Raw genomic sequence first — 18,550 nt, forward strand, 5'->3', positions numbered from 1 at the left:
TCAATAGAAATTAGATACATGAATTCTGCAAATTATCTTAACAATTTTAAAATTCATTTTTTCTTTATATTTGAAAACAATTGTCTTGACATTTTCCCTTTTTATACCTTATTTTGGCTTTAGAATTGTTGCTAAATATTAAATGCAATGGCTGCTTTTCTGCAAGTGGGTGTCTTTTATTTTAAAAAGTTTAACGCTTTATCTTTCTTTCAAAAATTTGACATATCCTCATATGAAAATCAATTGGTGTATAAAATTATATTGATTTGAAAGTTATCCTTACACTATCCACTAAATACCCGTACACATCAGACTACACGAATGAATTTGATTTTTACAGGACATATTTCGGTCTTGTAAGCATCCTAGCTTTACCAGACCGAATGAAATTCTACCAGACCAATTTTTTTTACATCTAATTGTATATTATCCGACAAAAAACAAACGATCCCATAAAATTCAATTTTCATTAAACACCCTAAAGTCATGAAAGTATAGTCAACAATACAACTACAATACTGGTATATCAGTATCTATCTATCTATCTTCCCGTCAAGGAGTGGACTCATATTTGAGTGTATTTACTCCAGCAGTAATGTACCAGTATAGCTGTTTTTTAAAAGAAGTTACAATACTGGTACAAAATTTGTATACCAGTATTGTGGACATACCAGTATTGCGATCACCAACTACAGAAGATCCCAAACATATGACTTTGTTGTGCCCTACTCCCCAAAATGCACAAATTAAAACAAAATGATGTAACAAGAGGGTATATTGTTATCATGGTTATGAAAGTTGTGTACAAATGCTTGAATGCATTTCAGTAAAGAGTAATGTCCCATTTTATTGGATTTTGACAATGTTTGTGAACTAAACCTAATTTAGAGTTTCTGTATAAAATATTATTTCCTGTTTCTTCTTTCTTTTTCATATATCTTTTGGTTTTCAATTCTAGTATTTATATTTCATAGCTAAATTTTGTGATCTGCTTGGATTTTTATTCATTTATTGTATTTTTAATCGGCAAACCCGGAATTATCCTTATCCATTCCCAGAATCTGATCCGGTTTTATTTACAGTTCTGGTTGTGCCAATGAAGGCATCTATAGTTGTATTTGACAGTCAGATCTGTCTTTACCCGCATTTACACATTACTGGTTGGCGATGTTCGGCATAGAGCTAGCGGTTGAATAAAATAATCATCGCTGTGATGAATAATAAAGATGAAAATGAATTTAAGATTGTTATCGTTTGGCAATTTTGCCAGAATGTTAGAAAAATCCATGAAAAAAAAACACCTGACATTCAGACCGGAATTCAACAAAATTTTACCAGACCGATCCATTATTCACCGGATTTGTCCGACGGTCCGACGTATTTCGTGTAGTCTGCACATAAATTACAAAACTTTTTTTACTTTGTTTTGAAACCTGGTAACTGCCCTGTTAAGGTTCATCATAACAAACAAACAAATATGGCTGTATTTACATGCCAAAAATTACTCCGAGTACAGACTTACCTGTGAAGTTGGAAAAGTTTTAAGGCAGTGTCTGCGCGTACCCACATGCGGGTACGAATAGTCAAATTGCTGGTCTTGGCTGCGCGTACCCACATCCGGTTTTCTATTAAAATAACATCGGATCGGGAATGAAACGTGAAATGTATACAGAAATTATTGATGATATGGGGATTTCATGTAGAACAAGTGAAGAGTATGAAAAATAATATTTTCAAATTGTATTTATTAAATAATGATAGATAATAAACATTGCAAAATTAAATGCACAATGATGGAAAATAAGACTGTACAGTCCCTGTAAAAGAAAAACATGATAGAAATTAATACCGTACTATAAAATTTAAATGAAAATTTAAAGAATAAAATTTTAATAATTTAAAAATATACCCATATGATATTTTAAAATAATCTTTTAGTAAAATGTAAATCAGAAACTGAAATTTTAAAATATATAAAACTACTAAAATTAAAGCTTGAGTTTATAAAAATTAAAGAAGCAAGTAATAATATCAATTTAAACCAATTATAAAAGATTCATGCATGTAACTAATTAAGATTTGGAACACATTTTACATATGATTGTTTTGGCACATATTTCAACCCTGCAAAAAAACTAACCAGGCACGTTTCTCATCTCAGTCAGTAATGTTGCTAATGTGCCTACATTTGATTGATGCATCTTAGGCTTGTGTATATTGTGCAGGTCTTTTAGCGTCACTACTTTCCCAATTGACGATAGATCATATTGGAGGAGTTTTTTTATTTGCCTTCATTTTAAGAATGTGTTTGACACCTTCTAGTGTATGGTCATCTAGTTTCCTTTGTCTGGGCAGATGCTCATATAGAACTGTGTGATTCCCTCACCATCAGGTTTTGTACATCTTTAGTTACGCCAAGTTTAATGTGGAAAGGACATTCCATTTGGAAAGTACTGAAATTAGACATATTTTTAATATTATGAACGATTTACAATACAAAAACCAGAAGTAATCGACATTAAAAAAAAACTTAAATGAAAAGCGGCAAATTCGATTAAAAACTACAATTTAAAACAAATACCTTGTATTAGGCCTTTTTCTGTCGAATTTGTTTGGAATTTTTTCCCACCATGAATGCAGGAAAAATTTATTCTGTTGTACTTTAAATCTTCTTTAATTTTTGTGCTCCCGGTTCTTCTTTTCTCTGCAGCTGCTATAGATTCCGAATTTCTTTTATAAATTGTATGAAATTTAACGCCTGGTAGTTCTGTACAAATTTTTCTGATTTATGATAAGTCTGAAATGTCTTCCCCACAGTTATAATATCACTCTCTTCCATTTTAAGAATATTTACTAACTGAGAAAAAACTGTTCACTTACCTATATATATATATGTGTGTATATTTATAAAAATTCTGAGTAGTTTTAATCAATTTATTCACTAATTGCAACAAATTCCGTATATATTTCACGTTTCATTCCCGATCCGACGGCATTTTATTATAAAACTGGATGTGGGTACGCCCAGCCTAGAACGACAATTTGACTGTTCGTACCTGCATGCGGGTACGCGCAGACACTGCCAAGTTTTAAAGCCTGGCATCCACTAGGTATAAAAAAGTTAAATGCATTTTGTGTTTCAGAAAGATGAAATCTCTTTTGGATTTTGATGGGCATTTTTTTCCTTCATGCAAAAGGTGTGAAAATCAACTATGTTGTGGTATAACTATGAGATGCTCCCTCAGGTAAAAAAAACGGTTTGTTTTGTTTTAATTGTCATTAATTGACATGGACAAGAGGTATCTTCATAACTTTAGGTGAGTTAAAGAGTTTATCTGAGTCAGTGAGTGGACAGTATCAAAGAAATTCAGGTGTTTGTTTATTTTTACACCTTCTGCAGAAAGGAAAAAAAATGCCCATCAAAAAGCAAGAAAGATTATATCTTTCTTCTTAAACACAAAATGCATTTAACTTTCATACATCTAGTGGATGCTAGGCATTAAAACTTTCAAAACAGCACAGGTAAGTCTGTACACAGAGTAGTTTTTGAGGTGAAAATACGGCCATATTTGTTCATTTGTTATGATGAACCTTTAACTGGGTTCTTTCTGTGGCTCAACTGCCCTGGATGAATTTTTCCATCTTCCAATGATGCCCGTGGTGGGAGCATCAACAATAAATAAGTTTGTGATCATGTCAATTTAAGAGAAACCAATAATGGTATGTCAACGATGATTTTTTGTATGCAGCACGTAAATTATCTTCTCAGTGAAAATTTCCGAAATGATGATTTAAGTTGCCAAGGAATGATTAAATTCCTTAAACTTGCCTGTCGACTGACTTAATTGGGATGTCAAATCTCTATCAAAATCTGTATAAGGGAGACAACTTGTGATTTACAAGTCTCACAGGTACCAAAGACCTTTTTCGGGACGGTGGTATCAGGTGGTTTTAAGCTCAGGATTTAGGGATTGATTCTTTCAGGATCCGGGAATTCTTTTTTTCCAATTTAGGGATGTCGGGATTTAACAAATTTCTTTAAATTCAGGACCTCTGGATTTCATGTTTTTAAGCTTGGGATTTCGAGATCAGAAACCCCCCAGTGTTCTAGCCAGGATTTGAAAAGGGCTGGGTGCCAGTTAGAAAAACATGAAAAAGGAAAATTCCGACTTGGTGTCACAGTGTCAGTGTTAGATCACTCTATTTCCTTTGAATGATGATTTTTGACTATTTTTAAGTTTTTGTCTATTATTTTGAAATTAAACTTGCCTTCATGACACGAAATAAAAATTAGATAAAATAGAAGTTGTTGCTGTAATTTGTTATATATACTCAATCCACACAGCAGAACATATATTTTGATGAGGTAAAATACATTTTCAATAAACTCATATTGAAGGGAAGTAACGCTTGTTGATTTCAAGATATTGTATTACCATTCTACATGGAAGTCTAAGTATTAAAGTAGAGTAATTGTCACATATTTTTTTATCCAATTTGGTCAGAAATTAGACATCTTTAAATTTCTCAAGAACTACATTTGTAGAACTACATGTATTATATCTACATTTTTTACCATGGTTGCTTATACGTCATTTCTTATTTCAGTGGAGACGCTTCAACTTTTTTGACAAAGAAGTTGTGAAAGACCCAGAGACTAGTCAAACTTATGACAAGTTAAAGGTAAAATTATGTCCAAGAAAGATTCTACAATGTCAATGGTTGGGCATGCAAACACTCTTATTTATCTCTTTAAGTTTTTGTGAAGTTAGAAATGTATGAAGCTGCTTGACATCTTCCCAAGATTAACTTCACAGAAGGAAAGATAGGCACAACAGCACAAATATTCCAATTCAAGGATCTGATAAATACAATTACAAACAACATGTACAAAGATAGGGAGTAAAGCAAAGGTTTAATTCCTGTGAATAACATTGAGCTCTACTGCAGCTCTATTGTTATTAGTGGGATACCAATTTATCCTGGATTTAAATTGACTGGACTTTGGCTAAACCTCAAAATCAATATCCACACAAACATAATTTTCTTAACTCCATTAAAAGTGGCATTCATGAATGTGTATATTATCTTACAGGATATTAATATATCAGCTTCAGTTAGTGGACGGGGTCAGCTGATATTTGGAGATCATGATGGCTACCTCCACATGCTCAATAGAGAACTACAGATCAATAGCTTTAAAGCTTATGAGATTAGGGTGTCACATCTATTTCAGATGAAACAACATAATTTGTTGATATCCATAGGTGTAAGTATAAAGAATAAGAACATAATAATATGCCAGTTTAACGGAATCATTTACATCAATATCTAGATATACAAAGATGTGGTATGAGTCCCAATGAGACAACTCTCCATCAAAGTCACAATTTGGAAAAAATAAACCATTATCTGCATAGTTTACATGTTGCTATTTTAATTTGGATAAAATTTGCATCATACTATCAAAATAACATACAGGTAAAGGTGCAACATAATTTTGTGTCAGTGTTTAATTCATTGCAATTGGTCATCATAAGGAATTAAAATCTATGCTCTAAATATATATTGATCAAATGTTGATTATATAATGATTTTCCTCTGTTTATAGTCTAAAAAACTATCTTGATGGTCACATATATATATATATATTCACAAAACACATGGAATATTTGGGTTTTAAGTTGTTTACACAAATGTATTAAGACTGGGCTGCTGACTCGCTTTTACTTTAAGGTTGTAATTAAATGGCCCAGTCACATCAATTACCTTTAGAAAAATGTGTTTAATGCTATTTATTATTTATTATTAAAATGTACCAAATCTCAAAATTTAAAAAAGAGGATGTGTTACAGGGTTTTCCCTGGGTCAATTATTTTTTTCGCCACCTCTTTCGTCAAAACAATATATTTTTTCCTCTTTATTTTTTGTGTGGTATGATTGCCATTGAGACAATTCTCCACAAGAGACCAAATGACACAGAAATTAACAGTTTTAGGTTACTGTACGGCTTTCAACAATGAGCAAAGCCCGTACTGTATAGTCAGCTATAATAGGCCCCAAAATCACAAATGTAAAACAGGTCAAACAGAAAACTAATGGCCTTAATAATGTACAAAAAAAAAGAACGAAAAACAAATATGTAACATAGTAACAAATGACTACAGGCTCTGAACTTGGGATAGGCATATAAACATACAGACTGAAGAGGGTCTAATATTTTAGTAGAATCCCTAACCTGAAACAGTGGTATAACAGTACAACAAAAGTCTGATTTGGAATGTTATTTAGATTGCTTTCAAATCCCCTGCCTTTGTTCAAATTTTTAGGCATTGTATTTTTTTCTAAATGCATTAGCACCTCAGGAAAATTTGGGTCAAGGTTACTGGAACAGATGTCTTATGACTACATTTATTACTGAACATTAAATAAATTATTTTAGTTAAATAACTCTGAATTGAATCTACGATTTGTTTTATAAATAGGTTTTAAAACACATACCCAACCATTGAAAACTTTCAACATGTATTTTGTAGGAAGATGAACAAGGAGTGAACCCCTTGATCAAAGTTTGGAATCTAGAGAAGGTAAACTTTTATACATGGGGACATGTACAAATAATTCCTGTTACTTTTGTTTTAAAAGTATGTTATCTTTTTAACTAGATTGGGATTCAAAAGATATATGTAGATGTATTTTTGGTCACATGATTGGAATTTTTTTTTAAAGTGATTTATTAACTTGGTTTTTTCAGACTGAATTGATTAAAGGTTCATGGCCATGGTATGGTGCACTGGCAGACAGCTGGAGTTGTTTCATTGCATAAACTTTTGAAATTTTCAACAATTTTTAATTGTTGTATGTTATTAATAGTGACAAAATGATATAAATAATTGATATAGTTTATGATTTTTTGGTTGGTCATTCAGGAGTTATGGTTGATTGGAAAATGACTGTATTCTGTTTCCTTGTAAAACCTTGAAAAATGTTATATGAACGCAAAAATGTTTATATTGGTATCACATCGTCGTCATCCGAAGACACATTTGATTTCCAGACTATTACTTTAGTTTAAGTGAATGGAATCAATGGATCTCTATGAAATTTTACCATATAAGGTTCAATACCACAAAAGTAGTGTGGGATTGATTTTGGGGGTTATGGTACCAACAGTTTAAGAATTAGGGGCAAACAAAAGGGCCAAAAACAAGTATTTTTCTAGTTTCTGGACAATAACTTGTGTGTAAGTGTATACACCTTATCGCTATTTGTCCTCCATTACTGGATATCACACAGGTTCCCGTAAAATTTTGATTTGTCCTCCATTACTGGATATCACACAGGTTCCCGTAAAATTTTGATGTCATAAAACAAAATATCCTACACCACAATGGAAAAATGATTGTTTTTGACGTCAAAAGTTCAAGTGGCCGGGTTAACTGGGATTAGCGATAAGGTGTATTGATCTCTCTGAAATTGTACTGCAAGGTTCCATATCCCAAAGGAAAAGCTGGGATTGAGTTTTGGAGTAGTTGCCCCAATCGTTTGGGATTTGTTGCCTAAAAGGGGCCAAAAAACAAGCATGTTTTCTAGTTTTCATAAAATAACTTGTGTTTAAGTGTGTGGATCACTCTAAAATTGTACCACAAGATTCCTTATCACAAAAGGGAAGGCTTGGATTGAGTTTAGGGGTAATTGCCTCAAATTTTGAGGAATTAAGGGCCAAAAAGAAGCATTTTTCTAGTTCCCAAACAATAATTTTTGTGTAAGTTTATGGATCTCTTTGAAATTGTACCACAAGTTTCCATATCTCAAAGGGAAAGCTGGGATTGAGTTTGAGGGTGATTGCACTAAACGTGTAGGAATTAGTGACCAAAAAAAGGGGCCAAAAACAAGCATTTTTCTAGTTTTCAGACAATAACTTGTGTTCAAGTGTTTGGATCTCTCTGAAAGTGTACTGCAAGGTACAATTCTACAAAGGGAAGGCAAAGATTGAGTTTAGAGGTAATTACTCCAAAGGGGATTCAAAACAATTTTTGGGGGGACTTATTTTTTTATAATTTTTTTTCCCCTCCTTTTTCCATTTTTCCATTGATTATTTCTGATTGATATATAAAAGCAAAAAATACTGATATGGCAGGAGATACACACCAGACAGGATGTGTAAATTATTGTATAAAGTATTGTGCAATAGCAAGAAATTTTCAATTGCATACTATTGGACAATAGTAAGAATTTTTCAATTGCACAGTATTGCACAATAGTAAGAAATCTTCAATTGCACATAGCAAGAAATCTTTAATTGTTCAATATTGCACATTTAATAACAAAGAAATCTTCACTTGCCCAGTATTGCACAATTGCAAGAAAAATTCAATTGCACAGTATTTGGCAATAGCAAGAAATCTTCTTTTGCTCAGTATTGTGCTAAAGCACAGTATTATGCAGTAGCACAATATTGCACAATATCACAGTATAACGCAATAGCACAGTATTGCGCAATAGCAAGAAAATTAAGACAGTATCAAACTTTCACCAACTGTTCAGGGGTCAACCACTGCAGTCGTATTAGGCTGTGCCCAGCTAAGCATTTTATTATATCTTTTTTAAACTTAAAACTGTTTATTGTTACAATAAATAAGTTCTAAACCTGATTTATCAAAAGCCTATTCAATCTGTTTACTTTTAATCTGGCTGAGGCAAAGAATAGTGTATAAAGTAGAAAGTCACTACCAACAAGTTATCTCCCCTTATGAGTGATTAAATTAATGAATTACTAATGATACAATCTATAATACTAATGATACAATCTATAATATACAAATCATTGTTTGTGATTTTCAGATGGAGAAGGGAATTCCAAACTGTACAAGAATAAGCCGAGCTATTCCTGCAAATAAACCTACACCTGTAAGTACAACAGGAAGTAGTGTTTATCTATTACAAAATGTGTAGTTAACCTACATATAAACCTACACCTGTACATAGAGTAGAAAGTAGTGCTAGAGTACAACACCTGTAAGAGGGGATCAACTAAAATGCTTATAATTAATTTTCTATATCAAAGTAGTAATTTACTTCAGCTTTACAGTTTTATTTTTAAATTAATACAATGCATTAATTGTGCTACTTCATGAAAACCCTGGAAGATTGTAAAATTTTAAAAGATTCAACTAAGATCAGATTAATAAAACCTACCTTTTTTCAATTACTATTTAAATTATAAGATTTTAATTACCAGATGACTCTTGATTGGAGTGATTGTCCTTACATGTATTTTTATATTTTTTTTTAAATGAGATATATTTACATAAAAAAAAATTAAATGTCAGCAAAAGAAAAATGTGCAATTCACTTTTAATTCTAAAATAGTTTGTTTTTGTTTTAGGTGACCTGTTTAGCTGCCCACGAATGTTTGAACTGGATGGCTGTTGGGTTTGAGAATGGCAGTGTGATTGTTTTAAAGGGTGACATCACTAAAGACAGGTACTTCCATTTGAATAACTAAGTAATTGATTGTAGTTGGGGAAACACAATGACTTTAGGAATTGCTAAATTTGTCTTATCCCACCTTTTCTTTTAACCTCATTAATCTTTTATCATTACTTGGTGTCCATTGTTGTCTTCTTTCTGTCTTCTGGAGTAAAAAAAAATCTCTAAAACTCCTGGGCTAAATGTTATCACAGTTTATTTTAACGTTTCTCGTTTGATAAATTGTATCCAGGAATGATGCTAAAAATAGAACATAGGGAATAAAATGTAAATTTTGGCTTATATCTGTAAACCTTAAATAGTTGAGGCAAACCAACTAGGGCTAAAATCATCAACTGGTCATAGTCTATCTCTTCTGAAATTTTCAAAAAAATTATAGTAGATAGAAACAATCTTTCAAAAGTGAATATGTTTATCAAAATGAAAACTACAAATAAGCATACAAAGACTAAACAGTGAATTGACCTGTAGAATTGAAGATTAATATGTTTATACTAATATTTCTCATTTTTAGGAAATTTAAGGAGAATGTTAGTTTTTTGCTCAGTGATTTGCTCCTGTTATAAATGTTGAACTAATATTTTGTATATGATTGACAGATAAAAATTATTGCGAGTATAAATACAGCTATGGGATTAAGGCCCTATGATCTTTTTTACATCAGACATAAGAATATGTCAGTGACTGGTCAGTGTTATGCATAAATATGAGTTGAATGATACAGGCTTCCTGCATCGGATAGTTTTTAGTAGTTCTTAAGTTTATTTAGATTTTGAATCATTTAAAGGATGTAACTAAGTTTGTACTTATTAAAGTTAAACATGAGTTTGTTGGTTTTTTTTTTTGTAGGCATAGCAAATCAAAAGTGGTATATGAGAATTCTAAACCTATAACAGGACTTGCTATGAAAACTTCAGGAAAGAACATTATTTTGTTTGTGACAACAGGAGGCAGTGTTATCTCCATTAATATTTCTGCAAAACAAGAACAAAAGGTATACAATTGATTTAAAGAAGTTGAGCAAAAGAATTTCTATCCTTGGTTGATAACCATCAGTTAAACATTTTAACCCTGCATTATATTTATCTAAGGGTTATATTATTAAATGATACATAAACTGGTCCTAGTGTTTACCTTGTACAGAATACTAATACCTTTGACCTCAAACTGATTAGTTCAACTTAGTTGCAAAATAAGTGAACATTGCTCTTCTATATGATAAGTTCAAGACTGCATCAACCAGTTTTTAATTTTTTTATGCACAGTGTTATAATTATAGATGGAATGTCCCTTTTGTTTTTTTGTGAAAATTTTGTCAAAAATAATCAGGTTATTCAACTGTTCAAATGTTAAAAATGACAATTTTTTAAAAACATCTTTTTGTGCTAGATATTCAAAAGACCACTTTCGAGTTTGTCCTTCACTGGTAAAAAACTTGTCAATTATACGTGCCCTTATGACGTTATTTCCCACATAGAGGGGATCACCCTGTAACCCTGCGCTCTTAAAGTTCATTAAGCGTCTTAGTGACCATCATTGTGCAGGATAAACTAGAAATAAGGTTTGTTCAGTAGGTACTTAATCACAATTCCCTAATGACAGCAGTGCTGATGGTCAATTATGAGTCTTACTCAGAATTCAATTTGCAGAATATTATGTGCAATATAGCATAGTTTTCCAACCTCTCACTCATCATGGGAATGGAAGTGACGAGGCCCCTAAACACACGAATGACATTCACTAAAACCAATGTATTTGATGGAAATGCATCGAACTCAAAAGTTTTCTTTTAAGATTGGCATATACAATTATATAATGGGCTATTTCATATTGATTCAGAATGACAAACAAAGGATTTTCCTGATTATTTGGGGGTAATATTTACTGTTTTGAAATATACAGTTTTTGTGGGGGGAAATCAAAAATTTTGAGAAAAAGATTTTTGTTTAAGGATAACAAATATTTTCCTAATTAATGTCAAAGTTGTGATAAAAACCTTATAAAAATTTAAAAAAAAATTCAGCATGTCTGTCAGTATAACTTATACAAATTCTATCAAAAATACATCTGCAATTTTTTTTGAAAATTAACAACCCTATGATTATAAATTGCATAAAAAAAAGTGTGCAGGCTGGGTCCTAGCTAATGACTGTTATTCATCTTGACATGTAAACTGCAAATAAAATAGTTAATGTCTTCCTACAAACTTGACCTTTTGCCTGCTATTGACCCCACAAAAACTAAGTGCTGTAACATGTATTTTTGATATTTTCAATCCACATCAAAACATTTTTATTGTTTGATTATTTCCAGATCACTGTAAGAAATTTATTTGCTAATTATTATTTTTATTTACCAAAATGATACTTGTTATGATATTTATAGAGTATTGCTGCTATTTTTCAGACAACACTAGAAGACTTTGGTTGTTGTAGCTCCTGTTCTGTGATGACAGATCATACACAGGATAACCAGTTAGTTATAGGAAGACAAGATGTAAGCTTTATTGGATAACATGCTTATATGTTTAACCTATCATACTGCAAAAATTGAACATTACCAATTCGATAGTAATCATAGATATAAAAAGATGTGTGGAATGAGTGCCAATGAGACAACTCAACACCCAGGTTACGATTTGTAAAAAGTAAACAATTACAGGCCAAAGTACAGTCTTCAACACAATGCCAACAGCAAGCTATTAAAGACCCCAGAATGACTAGTGTAAAGCCATTCAAACAGGAAACACAGGCCTAATATATATGAAAAACAGAAAACATGAAACCCTTATGAACCACATCAACAAACGACAAACACTGAACAACAGTTCCTAAAATTAAGACAGGTGCAACCAAATGATAATTAATGATTAGAAAAATCAGTAATTGATGTTTAATCCATTCAATATTAAATGAATGCTTATATAGAAAAATAGCTTAATACATACTATAATCTAATTATAAGTCTGTAATTTGATATTTTCTGTAGGCAGTATATTTTTACCAGCCAGATGGTAGAGGACCATGTCTGGCTTTTGAAGGAGAGAAACTCCAGCTGCATTGGTTTAGAGGCTACTTAATAGTTGTTGGTAAAGAGAACAAAGGCTTGCCTAGAGCTCCAATCTTGTAAGAACATTTGTTTACTGTCATAAAAAGCTAAAGCCATTAATTTTCACCCATTGTCTATTATTTACAGCTTAATGGTTCCTCTTTATTTATCTTTATTCCTTTCAATTTTACAGACTATCTTGTCTTCTGAAACCCCATTAAACTGATCAAGAGTGTATGTCATAGCGGAATAGGTCAGTGGCATCATTATCTATTCTGCTCTGCAAGTTATGCCCTTTGAAATTTTTTTACTTTTTTTATCCAACTCCGACATATTTCATAAAATCTTCATGAAACTTTATACTTTGCAAGATTTTAATAGAAAGTTTGGCATAGTTGTTCATGTAGTGTTTTCCATCTCCATATTTGGTTGCGTCTCCATCTGATTGTGCAGAAGTGATGAAACTGATTTTGATCCATCTTTTATTTACCATGTAATTTGATACAAAAACTACATCATGCTGTCTCCAGCCTCGAGTTAAAGGCAGCATTAGTGATTTTTAGCCTTATGTTACAGTTCTATGTAATATAGGCATTTTCTAGTAATATTACTGTTTTCAGTAATATAGAAACTATATTACACATTTCAGTAAGATAACAATATTTCAGTTTTTAGTAAAATTTGAATTATATTACTCATTTTTGTAATATTACTTTTACCTGTTATATTATATAAAAAAGTAATATTACTATTTTTAGTATTTGCTTATAACAGAAAGTAATGTAGTTCGTAGTGGATATCTAGCCCATACAATGACAAGTTATATTGTATTCAGGATTTTAAGGTTCTAAAATGTACTTTTATAAGCATGGTATCATATAAGTTACTATTTTCCAGGGGAGGTCAGACCTTGGAGATGAATATAGTATCAGTTTATGATATACAGAATAAGTTTATTGCCTACACAGCACCATATGCAGATGTTATTAGTATCTTGTGTGAATGGGGAAGTGTCTACATATTAAGTGGAGATAGAAAGGTAGGTATACACATATATATAGATATTAGAAGATGTGGTTTGAGTACCAATGAAACAACTCTCCATCCATGTCTTCAACAACCAGCCTTGGCTAACACCTAACAACAAGCTATATTAAAAGGGCCTCAGAAATGACTAGTGCTAAACCATTCAAACAGGAAAACCAACGGTCTAATCTATATAAAAAACAAAGAAACAGGAAACATTTAAGAATCACATCAATAAACAACAACCACTGAACAACAGGTTCCTGACTTAGGACAGGTGGAAACAAATGCAGCAGGCTTAAACCTTTTACGTAATAAGTATTAGCTTAACAGTGAAAACTAATTCCTGTATGATTGCCAATTATATTACTTACTTACTTACTGCCCGGTATGCCATCGGCATGTAGGGCAGCAACAAAGGTTCTCCATTTCTGTCTGTCTTTGGCCATCTTTTCTACTGTTCCCCATGTATTATTCATGGTCTTCAGTTCTCCTTCTACAGTACATCTCCATGTGTTCATTGGTCTACCTCGCGTACGCCTTCCTTCTGGAGTCCAATGTAGAGCTGTTCTAGTGATGGAATTCCTATCTCTTCTGATTACATGCCCAATCCATTTCCAACGCCTTCTCATTAATATTGTAACCATGGTATCTTGATGACACTGTCTTAAAAGGTCTTCATTGGATATTTTGTTTGGCCAGAAAATACGCAGAATTCTTCTTAAGCTTTTGGTATGGAAAATTGACAGTTTGTTTAGATCTAATTCTGTCATCCTCCAGCATTCAGATCCGTATAGCAGAGCAGATAAAACACAACTCCTGTACAGTTTAAGTGTGGTCTTTTTACTGTACTGTGATGATTTCCATACATTGTTTAATGATCTGAAAATATTTCTGGCTTTGTTTAATCTGTTCATAATGTCATTTTCCATCTACTAGGATAGGAGCTGGGTTATTGATGTTTAGGGTCATGACTTCTGTTTTCGTTTGGCTGATTTTAAGTCCAACTTGACTGGCAAAAGTATTAAGGCGGTTTGTCTTATCTTGTAAATGGTGAGATAAAAGAGCAAGATCATCAGCAGAATCAAGATCTTCTAATGTTGCTGAGAGGTTCCATCTTATTTCTCTTGGAACATCTTCTGTTGTTTTTCTCATCACCCAGTCAATGACAACATTGAAAAGAAGAGCAGACATCACACATCCTTGCCTAACTCCTGTTTTTACCTCAAACCATATGTTGCTATGCCCTACATTGCAAGTGAAATTGTTGTAAAAACTTTTGATAAGTTCAATTATATCTTTTGGAATTCCATATGCTCATATGCTCTAAGTATTCGCCACAATGTCTTTCTGTTGATACTGTCATAAGCCTTCTGGAAATCCACAATGTTGATGTAAAGCATTATTATATTAATGTGGTTTATATTGAATTATTCTTGAAAAAAATATATATAAAGCAAGGTTTATTCAAATATTCTTTGACAAGTTCATTCAAGTTTGCTATAAAAAAAATTGGGTTCAAGATTAACCCTGTTTTCCAGTTGAGTTATCCAAGTGTATTGTGGTGCTGTATTATCTGAAGATCTGTACACTTACTTTCCTTTTTAGCTCACCATTCTGTTTAGCCATCACTTGGCGTCTGTCGTCGTCCGTCTGGTGTAAACTATTTCAAACATCTTCTCCTCTGACACTACTGAACCAATTCCAACCAAACTTAAGCTGAATGATCTTTATGGTATCTAGAATAAAGTTTGTGTTTTATTTTCTGTTTTATCAAAAAACATGGCCGCCATGACAAAAATAGAACATAGGGGTAAAATGCAGTTTTTGGCTTATATCTCATAAACCAAAGCAGTTAGAGCACATCTGACATGTGGATTAAGTGTTCATTAGGTAATGTTCTTTCAGCCCTGACATTTTCAGATGAATCTATTAACCCATTGTTGGGTTGCTGCCACTAAATTGGTAATTTTAAGGAAATTTTGCAGTTTTTGGTTATTATCTTCAATAGTATTAACGATAAAGATAAGCTGTAACCAGCAAATATTTTCAGCAAAGTAAGATCTACAAATAAGTTCATACGACCAAAATTGTCAATTAACCCCTTTAAAGAGTTATTGCCCTTTAAGGACAATCTTACACAATTTGTTTATCATGTTTTCTAACTTTAAAAAATCTTCTCTAAAATTACTGAACCAATTCCAACCAAATTTAAGCTGAATGATCCTTTTTAATATACATTAAACCAAAAAAAAAACTACGATGAAATTTGACACTTAAATTCATAAAAGATAAATGCAAACAAATCAAGGTGAGCGATTCAGGCTCTTGAGGGCCTCTTGTTTTGTAAGAGATTGTGAAGTTATTGTGCTTTCTTTCATTCCAGTTATATCATTTGCAAGAAAAGGACACACAGACAAAGTTAGAAATGTTATTTAAGAAAAATAACTATACCCTAGCAATAAGGTATATATACAGTTTATTATTTTTATAAATAACCCACAAAAAGAATAACAGGAATGGTAAAAAATATTGGACAATACACCAAAGGACAACTACATCTGAAACAACACATTAACTATGTACTCTAACTGGGTACAGTTACAAAATGAGGTGGGTAAAAACCTCTCCTTTTGCCAATCTTCATCATCTGTTTTTAAAAGTAGAACACAAAATAAAGCACCTGTCTTTATAAAAAAGAAAATATGGTATGATTGCCAATGAAACAACTCTCCACAAGAGATCAAATGACACTGAAATTAACATCTATAGGTTACCAAAGGGTCTTCAACAAAGAGCAAAGCCCATACCGAATAGTCAGCTATAAAAGGCCCATAAATGACATATGTAAAACCATTCAAAAGAGAAAACTAACAGCCTAATTTCATGTACAAGAAATGAACGAAATACAAATATGTAACAAATCAAAAAACAACAACCACTGAGTTACAGGCTCCTGACATTGGACAGTAACATACATATAGAATGAGGCAGGGTTAAACATGTTATCCAGATCTAAATCCTCCCCCTAACATGGGACAGTGTAGTCAACTTTCTTCCTTTCTGAATTACCACTAATAACTATACCACATACTAGATGGCACGTAATTGGAAAGAAGGTTCAAAATGTCCTCACTAGCTGATATAGCTAAAAGAAAAATGTTATTGGAGAGAATAACCACCAATATATCTGTATTGTAAACAGATGGTTTGACAATTCAATCAAAGATTTGTTTTTTGTTGAAGCTAAATTGTACTACCACAATTGCAGATAAATACATATCAGGTTAATTTTGTTGTACATGACATTGTTTATAGCTTTAGTGATACAATGCACAATTCTATAAAACAGGTGGATGGATATACAGGATACAGAATTTCACAGTGATAATTCTCACTGTAAGATCTGGCAATTTCTATTATCTCATTCAAACATCACTGTTATTTATCTTGCGATGTTGATGTTACATTAGGTACTGTACAAAAAATGATTGATATATCTATCAACTGGTTCACCTCTCATATTTTCTAAGTTAGCTGTCTTCTATTTGTAGTTTTTCTGGTACATTTGGTATTTTGAATTACCCGGTATAATCTTTTAATTTTCTTCATTACATGTCAGAAAAAAATGTTTAGAGTTAATATTGTTAAACAGTATTTAACTTACAATGTTTTTGTTCTTGTACAGTTGTAAAGTTAACTTTAAATTATTAATTGTATAGAAAATTTACATTTCAGCTTGGCTAAGTCCCAACAGTATGACCAAGATGGATTGATCGATATATTCAAACAATATGGAGATCACTTGTATGGTAAAGGGGACCATGATGGTGCTATAGATCAGTATATCAAAACAATAGGCAAACTGGAAGCATCATATGTTATTAGAAAGGTGGGAGGATAAATGGACATGTTTGTCTTTCACATCTTTTTGCTCTAAGTTGACCATTAGAAATTTATTGTATAAAATCTAGAACTTTTAGAAATAATTATTTTAAAACTATTTGTTTAGTCATTTTCAGAATATTAAAAACGTTATAAACAAATATAGTGATAATGACTTTAAAAATCTCAGAGTTTTAAAATATTATTATTTTAATTCTGATGTTTAGATTTTATTATTTTATTTTTAAATTCAATGGACAGGTTTTATTCTAGCTGTATGCTATTTGTATACAAAAGAGGCAACTATAATTTAAAGCAATGTTAAAACAATTTTTTAACTTCAGTATTTGGATACGATAGCTTTCGTCATTTAATTTCATATAAGGAGATAAATCTCATTAACTAGACTTCCTGAAAAACAGCAAATTTATATCATTTGATTTGTTGATAGTTCTTCTTTTAAATAAATGCTATAGTAAATGTCCAAGTTTTTATACATTTCGAATAGTGAAACTTTAACACCAACTTAATCTTTGATTCTGAATTGTTTCAGTTTTTGGATGCCCAAAGGATACACAATTTGACTAAATACCTACAAGCCTTACATAAAGCACAGCAGGCCACAGAGGAACACACTACATTGTTACTCAACTGTTACACAAAACTCAAGGATGTTAACAAGTTAGATGAATTTATCATGGTTTGTACTTTAAATATAGATTGATAATAATAAAGAGAGATGTTGAGTAAACGTCAATGAGTCAGCAACCTATTTATAGACATTCATTGTCCATTGATGGTCCATGTTTTCATTAGTGTAAATTTATGATGACCAACAAAAGATCATTATATAGCTAAAATTCTTAAAGTAAACTTGAATCTCCAGTTAAAATATTCAGAATATTGTACTATCATACCTAGCCTTTTCTATTATTTTTTTTTTATATCAGAAAACATGTTGTTGCCATTTAGACAGAATACAGATAAGAACCCAAAATTTAGTGACAGTTTTTTTCTGTTTATGACTCTCATGTAAGTTTTGACTCTCATGTAAGTTATTACTCTTATGTAAGTTATTACTCTCATGTAAGTTATGACT

At 31.8% G+C, this 18,550-nt stretch overlaps 1 protein-coding gene across 2 annotated transcripts in view; it reads left to right on the forward strand.

Moving 5' to 3' along the window:
* Nucleotides 1-123: 123 nt before the first annotated feature.
* LOC143054057 (vacuolar protein sorting-associated protein 11 homolog) overlaps nt 124-18,550 on the forward strand; it is a 50,562-nt gene continuing 32,135 nt past the window's right edge. The window contains exons 1-13 of one of the 2 annotated variants that reach the window (XM_076226920.1): nt 124-165; nt 4,609-4,683; nt 5,096-5,269; nt 6,537-6,587; nt 8,845-8,910; nt 9,389-9,486; nt 10,342-10,486; nt 11,899-11,988; nt 12,481-12,617; nt 13,438-13,579; nt 15,953-16,032; nt 17,305-17,458; nt 18,005-18,151. In XM_076226920.1, the coding sequence (XP_076083035.1) occupies nt 148-165; nt 4,609-4,683; nt 5,096-5,269; nt 6,537-6,587; nt 8,845-8,910; nt 9,389-9,486; nt 10,342-10,486; nt 11,899-11,988; nt 12,481-12,617; nt 13,438-13,579; nt 15,953-16,032; nt 17,305-17,458; nt 18,005-18,151 (1,377 nt within the window). In that variant the 5' untranslated portion in view covers nt 124-147. Of the gene's footprint in view, nt 166-3,218; nt 3,246-4,608; nt 4,684-5,095; nt 5,270-6,536; nt 6,588-8,844; nt 8,911-9,388; nt 9,487-10,341; nt 10,487-11,898; nt 11,989-12,480; nt 12,618-13,437; nt 13,580-15,952; nt 16,033-17,304; nt 17,459-18,004; nt 18,152-18,550 lie in introns of those variants that run through there. The other variant, XM_076226918.1, reaches the window with a different exon arrangement.

The sequence above is a fragment of the Mytilus galloprovincialis genome, chromosome 12, assembly GCF_965363235.1.
Source record: "Mytilus galloprovincialis chromosome 12, xbMytGall1.hap1.1, whole genome shotgun sequence".
Classification (NCBI taxonomy): Eukaryota; Metazoa; Mollusca; class Bivalvia; order Mytilida; family Mytilidae; genus Mytilus; species Mytilus galloprovincialis.